The following is a 13,323-nucleotide window of genomic DNA, read 5'->3' on the forward strand; positions in this document are numbered from 1 at the left end:
TGTGGCACTTGAATTATTTATTGGATATAGCTATAATTTATAATCCTACGTGGCACGTTAACTTATCTTAGGTGGCATAATCCTATTGTAGTTTTTTAAAAATATTAATCCTATGAGGCGCTCTAATAATTTTTAAAAAATAAAAATCCTACGTGGCGTTCTAAAATCTCGGGAAAAAACTCCCCTTTATATATATATATATTAGATTATAAATTTTATATTATATACGTGCCTTGCTCGGGAACTAATCTAGTTACTTATATGTTGCCAACCACCTTCCCTGCAGGCTGTTTTATTAACGGATTACGAGAATTACTATAAATATAGTTCCCGACCACCCTTTTTCCCGCGATAATCATTATATTGTTATTGAAAAACATAAATCTATACTATATATTAAAAGGCGTTCCTTCTAAAGGAACGGTGCCATGTGACACTCTTCAAAGTATGTGTGCCTATGTCACAATGCCACGTCATCAACCAATGTATATGCGCAACGTAAGTTAGCCACTTCATTTAACAAAATAAAATATGCTTTCAACAAGATTCGAACCCATAACCTCCAATATATATTGGTAATACTTTTACCATCTCAACCAACTATTATTAATGTTTCAAGTTTCACATAATATTATAATATTCCTTTCATTTATTAAGTAAATTAGAGGTAATATAATTCATAATTTTTCACAAGATTAAAATATAAATGCATATGATGTAAAAAAAAAAAAAAGGTGACATCCAAGGCAATGCCCGAACCACTACACACACTAAATACACAAATAGTCCAACATAATTGTTAAATTAAAGCAAGAAGTGCACTAATTAGCAACCCAGGGCATCGCCCGGGATACATACTAGTTAGTTTAATTAAACAACGTAAAAAGTACTTAAAATACCAATAGAAAACATATATAAATTAAATTATCACCCACCATAATCTCTACATATTCCTTAAAAAAAAAACCAATCCCTAAAGATTGCATTGTAAATTGTCAACCCAAAAAAGCTTTATAATAGGGCTCTAAAATCTCAAGTCATACACTTGAAAAAGGACCCCACAAAAACCATTAAATATTTTGCACCATTTTCAAAATTCCAATTTTACGCAATGACTAAAGGAGAGAGAAACCAATTTTGGCCAAATTACAAGATTGGAGGGAAAATTGCAAAATTTATTTCTTTAAAGGACCAAATTACCCCTTAATCTCTTCTTAAGTCCTATGTATGACTTTTGAAAGACAGTCCATTTTAGTATGCTAATCCTTTGTTGGTCTTCCACACTTCAACTACAGTATAGAAGTATGACATACTTCTGAATTTCCGGAATCCCAAAAAAAAAAAAAAAAAAAAATAAAAAAAAAAAATGGAGAAAAAAAGGGAAAAGAATCCATTTGATTTAAAACCCACTTCCCCAAAATCAAAAATATTAAAAACCCCTGCATCTCCCTCTTTTTCTTTGTTTTTCTCTCTCCAAAACCCCAATTTTTCAAACCAAATTTGATGTAGTTCATTTTGTAATTGAAGAGAAATTTTTAAAGATTGAATTTTTATAGTATCTTCGAACTTTTTGGTGCATTATATTTCTGGGTTTTAACTGCATTCATATGCTGCTTCTTGAGGTAATGATTTTATTTACTCTATTTCTCTTTTTGCTATTAGATTTCCTGTATTTTTTTTTGGTTTTCTGTATGTTTGATTGCTTTAAATTTTTTTGGGTGTTTCAGTTTTATTTGGGTATTTGAAAAGTGTTCAGATTTGGTGATCTTTTGCTGGTTGGTAGAACTATGAAGGTTGATTGATTTTGGGATTTCTGGAGTGGTAATGAATTTAAGGGCTTAATTTTGAATTTGGGTCTTGTGATTTTTTCTGGGTTTTTGTTGTTTGAATGAGATGAGGGAAGGGTTGAGGTCAAGTAGTTCGAAGAAGGAGGATGTTAAGGTTGGTTTAGAACACAGTGTTGGTAATTTGAGAAGGGTTAAAATTCCTGATTTGAATTTAGAGGATGACCCTGATGATGTTTTGAGCGAGGAAGTGGAGAAATTAGGCTCTGAAGTGAGCAAGATTGATGGGAAGTCGAATGGGGTAGCGTGTGAGAAAGAAGGTGCTGGTGAGGATGAGGGTAAGGGTATGGAAATTGAGGATGGAGGGGAGATATACGCGACTCCGGAGTTCGAATGCAGCCATGATGTTGGAGTTGAGGGAGAGGTGGTGGTGGCGGAGGCAGTGGACGGTGAAGCAGGCCATGTAGGTGATGTTGATTTGAGTATGGATGTTTGTTCAACTAGGGCAATCAACGATGAAAAGAAAATTGATGAATTTTCTGAGAATGTAGGTGGAGAGGAGAAGGAAGCAGGAGTGGAGGGGTTAAAATGTTCTGTTGATTCTGATGGACGGGCTTTGGAGTCAGATTTAGCTGTTGATAAGAATAAGGGTTCAGGGGATGATGAAGGGCTGATGCGTTCAAGTGTGGAGGGTTCTAGAATTATCAATGGTAATTGTGACAGCAAGACTGAGGATATGGAAGAGCATGTAGATGCTGATCCTAAATTGTCAAAGGATATGCAATCAAATCTCGATGCACAAATGGAATCTCCTAAGAAGGAAGGTGTTAGTGTGGGCATTAAATGCAAGTTTGATGAAGTTGATGGTAATAAAGGAGTCAAAAAAGAGGCCAAGCAAGAAAGGGTCCAAGTTGCTGCTAGAGTTTTGAGATCCAGGGTTGTGCCAGCTAATGGTTTGGGAGAAGAAACTGAAGGCAAGAGTATTGGATTCTCGCAAAGGAAAAGGAAGAGCGTAACTGATGGCCTTAAAGAAGCAGCAGTCGTAGTGGAAGACGAAAGTAGTTCAGCTTTGGAAAAGACATGCAGTATTAGAAAAAGCAAGAGATCAACTGATAACTCTGGGGAGGAGTTAGTTGAGCCGAATAATGCTCGAGTTGTTTCTGAAACTGAGGATGAAAATGTGAACAATAAGCTGATTGAAAGTTCAGAAAGGAAGAGGAAGCGTGGTAGGCCCAAATTATCCAGAAATCATCCTGAAAAGGGGGTAGATCAGATTGATGAAGAACTCAAGGCTGTTTCTAAAGTTGATGAGGAAGGATTGGACAATAAATCTGCAAGTAGTCCAAAAAAGAAGAATGGACGTGGACGGCCCAGGAAATCTGCAAATGCCTTTGAAAATGAGAGAGTTGTTCCTAAGGTTGAAAATGAAGCTGGGAGAAACAACAGTTCAGTAAGTTCAAAAAAGAAGGATGGACGTGGAAGGCCTAGGAAGTCAGCAAATTACCTTGAAAATGAGAAAGCTGCTCCCATAAAGGTTAAAAATGAAGGTGGAGACGTAAGCAACAGGTCTGTTGAAATTTTGACTCCGAGGCGCATAAGTGGAAGGCCGAAGAGAACCGTTGATTACTCTGAAGAGCAAATAGCTCAAAAGAAAAAGAAACTCTCCTTTTCTAAAGTTGAAGATGCAGCTCTGGCTGAAGTTGAAGACAAGAGTTTAAGTAACAGGTCATTAAGAAAATCAAAAAAGAAGGGCAAGCGCGGAAGACCAAAGAAGGAGCCGGAAATTGATGCAGTGAAGATTGTTTGTCATGACAATGGGAATGGCAAGGTGAAGGGTGAAAGGGATTTAAAAGTTTCTCTTGTAACAGCTCCTGTCAGAAGAAGCAGACGGGACAGTCAACCCCTCAAAGTATCAGAGAAGCCTAGTGATGAAGTACCTCTTGAGAAGGTAGTTCGGTCAGGTAAAAAGGTCAATTTTGTCGGACTTGATAAAGACACAGTTGAAAGATCTTCGAAAGGTGAAGAAACTCTATTACCTGAAAATAATTCACCTGCAAAGCGCAAGAGGGCTGAAATAGCTGGGTCTCTTTCTAGTGAGAAAAATGCAATAAGAAACCAAATAGTTGAGATGCTTCTGAGTGCAGGCTGGACAATTGAATATAGACCCAGGAATGGCAGAGAGTATAAGGATGCAGTTTATGTCAATCGTGAAGGAAAAACTCACTGGTCAGTTACTAAGGCATACAATTCACTTCAGCAAGAAGCTGAAGAGGGTAAGGCTGGTGAGAATTTCACCTTTAATCCATTACCAGCAGAGGTACTCAGCAAATTGTTTAGAGTTGTATCCAAGACAAGATCAGACAAGAACAAGAAAAAAAAGAATAATCAAGATGGTGATACTTCTGATGAAGAAGGTTCTGCAAGTCGTAAGGCAAGAGCTAAGCAAAAACATTCTGCTTTAAAAAGGAAACCCTCAGTTCGGGTTGGGGCACAAGGTAGGAGGCGGTGTGCCTTAGTGGTGCGCAGGTCTAATCAGGATTCAACTTCAGAGAATGATGGAGCCATTGCTCATTCTGGAAAGCATAGTGTTCTTGCTTGGATGATTGATTTGGGCACTGTTAGTCTGGATGGAAAAGTGCATTATAAGAGCCACCATGATGCTGAATCAGTACTCGAGGGAAGCATTACAAGAGATGGCATTCTTTGTTGCTGTTGCAAGGAAATAATATCAGTTTTTGATTTTGAGAACCATGCAGGGAGCAAACTTTGCCAGCCCTATGAGAATATTTACCTTGAAAGTGGGTCTTCACTACTACAATGTCTGCTGGACTCCTGGAACAAACAAGATGAGACTGGTCGTTTAGGGTTTCATGGTGTCAATGTTGATGTTGATGACCCAAATGACGATACCTGTGCAATCTGCGGAGATGGCGGGGACTTGATGTGCTGTGATGGCTGTCCGTCAACATTTCACCTGGACTGTTTAGATATTGAGGTACTTGTGCTGTTGAATGCCCCCCATTTTTTTTAACCCTGTGGCTGCTGACTTTGTGTTCTTAACTAGTATGTTCTGTCCATATATCTTGTTCCTTCTCTCCTCCTAATTTAATTAGGGTGTGGGGTTGGATTGGTGGGTGAATTTAGGGATTTAATCAACTTAGGCAATAATCTAAATATGCTTAGGGGTTATTATGGCTTTCTTGTTTAGCTGACATGTTAAAATTTAAGATAATTTTTCCTGGTAAGTGGAGCGTTTTTATAAAATGTGCACTAGCTTCTTGTTAAGCAGACATATTCTTCTTAGATGCCGAAAAATTTCAATTGTCAATTTCATTTCACTTAGTTTGAATTAGACATTTTATTTGTAGAATTGGCTGATAGTTGCCAATTGCATTTTTGTTACTGGTGTTGACAATAAAAACTATGCCTTAGTTTGAATTAGACATTTTCTTTGTAGTATTGGCTGATAGTTGCCGAGTGCATCACAATAAAATTTATGCCGAGTATCTGCGTACAGGCAGTTATTGCTAATTAAAATATGTGCTATATTCTGTATGGAGGCTATCAGCTTTTGTTACGTGAAGACTGCAGTGTATGTTGATTTTGTCCGTTATCAAGTTTATGTGGACATTTTTCTATAAAAGTCTCATAGAAATATTGATACTGTATCTCATTGAAACTATACTTGCGGTGAACAAAAGTATCTTATGTGATCCACATTTTTTTATTGTAAGCATTTCAGTTGACTTTTGCCGCTAAATAACAAAATATACTATTTTTCGTATGCAAATGTCTGGAATATGGACTAGCTGTGCTCAGAATTTAAGATATATCAGTTGCTGATTTTTTGATTTGGACATCGGATGTTTGAGCACCTCAGACAGTAAGGGAACTAGAATTTAGTACTTTTGATAGTTTATAATTATCTTCTGTTTTTATATTTGCAGGAATTACCTTTGGGTGAATGGCACTGTGTTTTTTGTTCCTGCAAATTTTGTGGTGTAGGTGGTGAATCTGCAACTGCAACCGAGGAAGTTGAGAGTGATTCAGTCTCTTCTCAATTGGTCACTTGCACTTTTTGTGAGGAAAAATGTAACAGTCACTGTTCTGTTTTCCAAATAGCTTCATTTTCTTGTAACTAACAAGCTAACTACTGTTATTGACAAGTTTGTGCTGTTTTCACTCTAGATCACAAATCATGTAACAGTGAAGACGACAATCTCTTTGCCGAATCACGAAGGCCAGACTTTTGTGGGAGAAATTGTGAACAGGTTTGACAATTATTTTTATATATTATTTCATTTGACTTTGCTGACACCCATAATGAAGTGCTTCCATATCTTCTATCTTGCCTGCTTTGTCGGCACAGAAGGGCCTGTTTTAAAGTTTGAGATGTTGGGAGTTTAAATAAGGATGCCTTGTTTAATCTAAGTATAGCTTATCAGAGCTACCTCACACCTAAGTATTATATTATGATACGATATGCAATTTGCTACCTATTATTGAAAAAATTGGGCTAAACTGCCTCTTTTGTGTCATAACTCACTTTTTCAGAATGCGTTACTTGGGGGTTTAGAGTATTATGTAACACTGAGCTTATCTTATAGCATCTAATTATTTAAGTTTACTGTTTTCGGTCATATAATGTTGCTTACATTAACTCTGAATTTGGCTATTTATCTATTTGTTTAGTTCAGAGAGGTGAAGCAATTACTCTTCCACTTACATGATGAGACTGATAAACCCTTGATCTGTGTGCAATAACAATAAGCTACTCTATTTGGGTACAGAGGGAAATCTTTTATTTCATACTTAGAACAGGATTTAAACTAATCACCTCAAGCTGATGTTTCCTTAAACTGGTCTCTACTTGATCTCTCATATATTAATTACCTTTTTTCGTCATCTCACCAGCTCACCTTAATACATGTATATATGGTTTCATGACTTAAAGGGTCTTGAAGTTGGTTTTCAAGTGGCTAACTTTTACTTGTGCTGGCAGTCTGTTAATCTGCTGACTGCTTTGGGAATATACTTCATGATTTCTGCCTTGTTATACTCCCTACACCTTCGTTATATTTAACTTTTGTTTTGTTAAGTTGTGTAACCATTATAATTATAACTACTACTTTTGCATGTAGATGTCTGAGCGGTTAAAGAGTCTTTTAGGAGCAAAATGTGATTTGGGAGATGGATATTCATGGACTCTACTTCAACGGTCTGACATCAAAGAAGATTCTGTTATCTTGGAACCCCAAAAGATTCAAAACAATTCTAAATTGGCTGTGGCTCTCTCTGTCATGGAGGAATGTTTTTTGCCTATCATTGACCAAAGAAGTGGTGTTAATTTGATACGCCATGTCATCTATAGCTGCGGGTAAGAACTTGTTCATCATTTTATGCAAGTTATTCATGTGTGTATACTGTTATTTCTTCCTTCAGTTTTGTTTTCTTTTTCTGCGAGAGTTCCATTCTCACCATCCTTCTCATATGCTTGTAAATTCTGTAATTTCTTGAATAAGGTAATCTGTGAGTTTCTGGAGTTTTCCCCATTTATATATCATCTGTAACTCTGAGTGTCTTTTGTTGTCGCTTTTTTAATCATTAGTGAGGCCTATATTCTTATGTATTTGCTATATTCAATGTTGTTAATCTTGTTATACATATCTTGAAACCAATTCTTCTAGTCTTGCTTCTCATAGCTGTGTATTTCCCTAAAAGTTCTATTTAGTGAGTCCTATACTCTTATGTGTTCTAATCCCTAATAGTTCATTGGCTTATTTTATACAATCTACTTGCTCAGATTTTCTTTGCCTATCGTTTTCTGATGTGTTTTGGTCCTCTTCATACAGGTCAAATTTTAACCGATTAAATTTTAGCAGCTTTTTAACTGTTGTATTAGAGAAAGGAGATGAAGTTATATCAGCAGCTTCCATCAGGTAAATCTGTTTACAGATATATCCACTGGGCATGTTCCTCTCAAGTTGCTATTTACTAAGTCCTCGTTTCGAGTTAGTTTGATAATGAGAATAAAAACTATGAAATTAGTTTGTTATATTGTTGCTTTGCAGTCTTGGATTAGTTATATACTTATATGTCTATTTAATTGGTAGAAGTTAGATAACTTTGAATGATATGTAACTGTTGGAGGTTGGGGAGGATAAATAGAGATGTTATAGACTTAAAAGGATTATACGAGGTATAAAGACAACTACAACGATTAATACAGGAGGGAGACATTTTATCTTTATATTCTCAACCAAACTAATCGATACATAGTAATTATGCACAATTCTATAGATTGAAGAACATTGTGTGTCTTTGTGTAACTTTTAACAGTTGTACCTGTGAGTTTTGATGTCTTCCTGAAGCCAGCCCTCCTTAACACCTGCTTGGTATTCTTTAAGTATGATCTTTAATCCTTTAACCTTCTTCCAATGCCCCTGATAACATTAGTATGAGTTTTCTAAAAGATATATTAGAAACATTTCTTATCCCTCTTACTTGACAGTTTTTGTCTACTTTTCAGTACAACCAACAATCATCCTTGGTATATATATGGGTGGTTTTCATTACTGGTTAAATTTTGGTATTGAGATTGTCTGAATTGGGGAAAAGTTATGAGATAGCATGACAATGGATGGAGTTCCCTTTATTTGGATGAGCAATTTGAAATGTACTTGGAAGTTTCAAGTCTTGTAACTGATTTGATGTAGAGGAACAACTTTTGCTCTATCCTTGCCCTTACTTTACGTTTTGTGTCTTGTAACTGATTTGATGTAGAGGAACCACCTTTGCTCTATGTCAAGGTGTATTTTGTGTCTTGCTGTAGTGATGACGATCTTAATTTTCTAAGATGCATTTCCTGCAAAGCCTTAGCGTTTCCACAGCTTGCCTATATATATACTGATCACACCCAAATACCAACCATTGCCTTTTTTTTTTCCAATTGTGTTGAGCAGAATTCGTGGGAAGCAGCTAGCAGAAATGCCATTTATTGGCACACGCAATGTTTACAGGCGCAAAGGAATGTGCAGACGTCTACTTGCTGCAATTGGACAGGTGCGTTGACCACCTCCAATGCCTCATGTTGCCACATTTGGTTAACTGTTAGTTGTCTTTCTGAGATTTCTTATTTTTGATGTGATTGTTGACCACCTTGGTGATGATACCGTGTTTTGCTGAATTTTATTGAACTTTAAATTGATAAATGCATACAAATTGTTAAATATTATTTTCATTTCTCTTGATGGGCTTCCTATTATTTGTGGGGTAAATCTCAAAAACTTTGGAAACTGGAACTTGGAAGCATAGTGAAATTAACATCAAGAATTCACTTCATTTCCATTTGTTTATGGGAAATGCTGCAATCACGCTCTCGGCCACTCTCACATATTCACTTGATTGAGTTGATGTATAATCCATGTTACACAACAATTAGGAGTTTTTTTATAACTTCTGTTCACCTATGGTTCTTCATATACTTCCTCTGTTTGCTATTATTACACCACTTGCCTACTTCCTCTGCTTTGCTATTATTACACCACTTGCCTTGTAAGGAAGTTTCACAAATATTGCACCATACCAATTATAGGAAAGCAAATGTCTCTGTTCACATTGAAAATACCCAGTATACCCTAGTTAACACTTGTTTCTTTAGTTTATGTATACAATCACATAAGCAATTTTGTAATTTTTTCCGCTCTTCCTTTTTCCCACTACCAAGAATATTGTGCCCCCCCCCCCCCCCATATGATGGTATATTACTTGAACGGAGGAAGCATTAGAAATTTGGAGTAATGTGGGGATTACCTGTGTTTCTTGGCTAGGCTCTGTGATACAATGAGAAAATATGCAAAGATTTAGGTTTCTGGTAATATCTCTTAGTGACTGTTGAGGCTGTGGGGACTTTGTTCATACTGAAGGTTGATCAATCCTGTTGGTGAACAAGCATAGAGCGGACTAGTAGTGTTTTTTTACATGCCCTTCATTTTCTTGGTTGATTAATGGTTGGTGATACTTGTAGCATATTTTTTGAAGATATGCAATCGAGGATATTGTAGTATCGTTTTAGCACGTCTTAAAACCTTGCATTGCAATACTCTTGTATCTCAAATTTTTGATAATCTTTGTTATGTTTAGGCTCTTGGCACTCTAGAGATTGAGAACCTGGTCATCCCTGCTATTACTGAACTTATGGATACGTGGACTTCAGTATTTGGTTTCAACCCTCTAGAAGAATCTATAAGAGAAGATATGAGATCAATGAATATGTTGGTATTTGCGCATACTGATATGCTGCAGAAACCGATTGTAAATCAACAGTTTGGTGAGAAAAGCACATCCTTTATAGGTCTGTATAGTTTTTCATTATTTCTAGTTTGCAGGATATTTCTTAGTTTTGTAGATGCTTTTCTCAAAAAAAAAATTCTGATCTCTATTATCGAATTGATTTTATTTCTTTATCAGAGAAAGATGCGGATTCTGGTGTATCTCAGAATGACCAGATAGACTGTCCTGCTGTTAAAACTGATGCTGATAAGCCTGAAATTGATGATGGCTGTTTGAATGGTAAATTCGACTTGAATTGTGTTGCTCCTAATGCCCCTGACTCTTCGTCTGATGAAAAATGTCTGGTTCATCCTGATTCTGATGCTGAGAACTGTGAAGATGATGTAAAAAGAAGAATGAATTATGGAGGTAAAAAAAATGATGATGGTCGAACTGGGGTGTCTGGTATTGCCATGAATTCTTCTGAGCTTAGGATCCTGCATCCCGACTTGAATTTGATGGCGGAAAATGATTCTTTTTCGGATGAGAAAAGTCATGGCTGTCATGGTCCTAATACTATGAACTTTGACGAGGTAGCAAAAAGTACCTCAAATTCTTCTGGTCTTACTAATGTCAAGGAGTGCTGTACTGTTGAAAGTGATGATGATCAAAATGGGGATTCTACTTCTGTCAGAAGTTCTGAGGAAAAGGCTCTTAAATATGACTTGAATTTAGAGGGAAAGGTCTTGGAGGACGATGACAGTTTGCCTTCCAATTCAACAAGTGTTGGAGCCTCAATTTCCAGACTAGATGGGCAAAAACCAATTGACCATGTGACAACGCAAGCAGATGATAACCTTTTGGAAGTGACTAACTGTTGTGGCAGCCAAAATGTAGTTGGTGAAACAGGGCCATCAGGCTTTTCTGTAGTTGGTCAGGTGTCAGAAATTAAATGCTCTGAAGTTGAGACAAGTAAAGCTCATGATTTGGGCTCCAATACTGGGGACCTTACTGCTGGAGCTGAGTTGCTTACAAAATCTACCAAGTGTTCTGACTCTGAGTCTAATCCATTAGTAGTGTGCACTAGGGTTGCACAGGTCACTTCTGAGTCCTCGTGTAATCTAAGCTCTGCTGCAGGTGAGAGCTGTGTTGCTGGTGTATTTCATGGCAGTGGCATTGCTAAGGTAATACTGCATAGCTTTACTAAAGTTTAATCTTGCCTTATATTAAATCTTGAGCCAATCATTACTTAAAGTTCGTTGGCTGTGACGTGCCTCTTCAATAGTAGCTTTTCGTTGATTTTGTGGAATAATACATTTCTTGCTCATACTGCTAACTTGGCTAGTATAATCATATTTCATTTTAATAATTCTCTTTTTTGGCAAACAATCAACCACTTATACTTTACTTTTGCACGGAGTTAGCCAAAACAATTTAATTGTATTTTTTTAAATTTTTACATCAATGTAGTAATTCTGCGGAATTAAGGGTGTTATGAGAAAGTTCAAAATTGACATTCTAAATTTAGCAAGTGACCTACTCTGTATTATTTTTGGAAGGACTAAGAACTGTGGCCCTTATTTTGTTTGTCTTTTCGCTACGTTTTTTATTATTTTTTATTTTTTATTTTAGGACACCATATGAGCCATCTCCATATCCTTGTACCTCTTGATGTGTCATATGAGTACGAAAACGTATATCTAGTGCATGCAAATATGCCTCTCCTAGTTTCCTTTGAAAGTTGATCTTATTTTCTTGTTATTTATAGTTACTCAATATATAAGTTACATCTCCGTTTATGTGGTTGGATAAATAATTTCTGCATCTAATCCATTCAAAACTTTTGCAGGTTGGTCCAACAAAATCTTAGATGAAGAGAGATTCTCAAGGTGAAAGCAGATGTGCCATTGTATAGATTTTAGTCGGTAGATCTGAAGACCATGATAGCTCATTCACACCTTGTTTATAGCCTGTGCAGTTAGTATGTTGTAGTTTGCAGTTCTATCTTCATTTCTTCTTTTGTCCTATTCAACCCCCTTATTTGACCGAACTGAGAAGCAAATCATTAAATTAGGAGCAGAAACGGGGAATTATCGTACCTTCACCAGTGTACATTTTGGTATAGTATTAGCATTATGTCAGTGACCAGTTTTCAGTATCTTGACAGGAAGGCAGAAATCTTACACCTTTAGGTATGAACATTCTTTTCTTTGTTGCATTTATTTCAATTAACTCTAATTGTGCTCAGTTCAGGGTCTCTAATGACTATATCCAGGCTTGATGAACCCTTTGCTTACGTGCAGATTGCTGACCATTTTTTACAATACTAGCGAAAGTCCTCTTGCAAGGGTTGCTGTCTTTTGATGTGAAACATTACAGACGCCATTGTCAGTTGATTCAAACATTCATTTGGCGGACTTTTGTTATTGTATATTCCATGAACTCATTATGGATCCTTTTGAGTAGCTAGGCACATCCTTTACATAGGCTAAGAGGGCCATAGTATAGTTATGTTTAGGTGGAGTATCATCTTAAGTTATCATTTTATGGCCCCTTGCTTTTGTTTTTTGTAAATGGAATGAAGAAACAATGAAACAGGCTCTTTTGCTGATTATATACAGTAACAATTTCTCAAGCATTGACTCAATTTGCTTCCCAATGTATGTTGTGACTATTGACTTTGCGCCTCCTATAACATGGCCATGTTTCAGGCGGCCAGAGCATAGTACGAGAGGGATTATTGGAAAATGTACCCCCATAATTAGATATGAGAGCGTAAAATTCAATTTTTAAAGTGTAAAAGTAGTGTTGTCAAATTTTAAACTGAAATCGTTTAACTGTCCGAATCAAACAGACTCAAATGAGAACCGATCCAACTAAAGACCGTTTTTTTGAAACAGAAAACTGACCCGAACCATATGTGAATGAACCCGAAAGCGAACCGATCCGAATAACGTTACGTCATATAAGAATTGAACCTGTTAATGAACCGAACCAGTTCTAAACCGAACTGAAATAAAACCGAACCGAAAAGGAACCGAACTGTTTCTAACCCGACACCGCTTTCAACCCGAAACTGTTTGAACCGAGATAAAAACCGTTTACACAGAACCGTTAACAACCCGCGACCCGTTTGCACCGAACTGTATATAAACTGAACCATTTATTAACCGAACTGCTTGCAAATCGAATCGTTTATTAACCGGACCGCTTATAAACGAATCGACTACAAACTGATTACTGTAAAAAGAATATTAAAATCAAGTTA

The 13,323-nt window shown here is 36.6% G+C and overlaps 1 protein-coding gene across 1 annotated transcript; it reads left to right on the plus strand.

The window, feature by feature from the left end:
- Nucleotides 1-1,263: 1,263 nt before the first annotated feature.
- On the plus strand, nt 1,264-12,669 carry LOC145614609 (uncharacterized). Its single transcript, XM_081669672.1, has 11 exons — nt 1,264-1,622; nt 1,728-4,779; nt 5,732-5,876; nt 5,973-6,055; nt 6,926-7,161; nt 7,637-7,723; nt 8,747-8,846; nt 9,927-10,137; nt 10,254-11,239; nt 11,905-12,247; nt 12,359-12,669. The coding sequence occupies exons 2-10, from the start codon at nt 1,894-1,896 to the stop codon at nt 11,923-11,925; spliced, it is 4,755 nt and encodes a 1,584-aa protein (XP_081525798.1). The 5' UTR covers nt 1,264-1,622; nt 1,728-1,893; the 3' UTR covers nt 11,926-12,247; nt 12,359-12,669.
- Nucleotides 12,670-13,323: the final 654 nt, after the last annotated feature.

The sequence above is a fragment of the Chenopodium album genome, chromosome 25 (genome assembly GCF_948465745.1).
Source record: "Chenopodium album chromosome 25, dcCheAlbu1.1, whole genome shotgun sequence".
NCBI classification, from domain to species: Eukaryota; Viridiplantae; Streptophyta; class Magnoliopsida; order Caryophyllales; family Amaranthaceae; genus Chenopodium; species Chenopodium album.

Excerpts from the sequence above, each read along its gene's own strand:
- LOC145614609 (XM_081669672.1), top strand. The coding sequence starts at position 1,894 with ATGAGGGAAGGGTTGAGGTCAAGTAGTTCGAAGAAGGAGGATGTTAAG. Across the intron at positions 5,877-5,972 it reads CACTTTTTGTGAGGAAAAAT|ATCACAAATCATGTAACAGT; the intron begins GTAACAGTCACT and ends TTTTCACTCTAG. Across the intron at positions 7,724-8,746 it reads ATATCAGCAGCTTCCATCAG|AATTCGTGGGAAGCAGCTAG; the intron begins GTAAATCTGTTT and ends TGTGTTGAGCAG.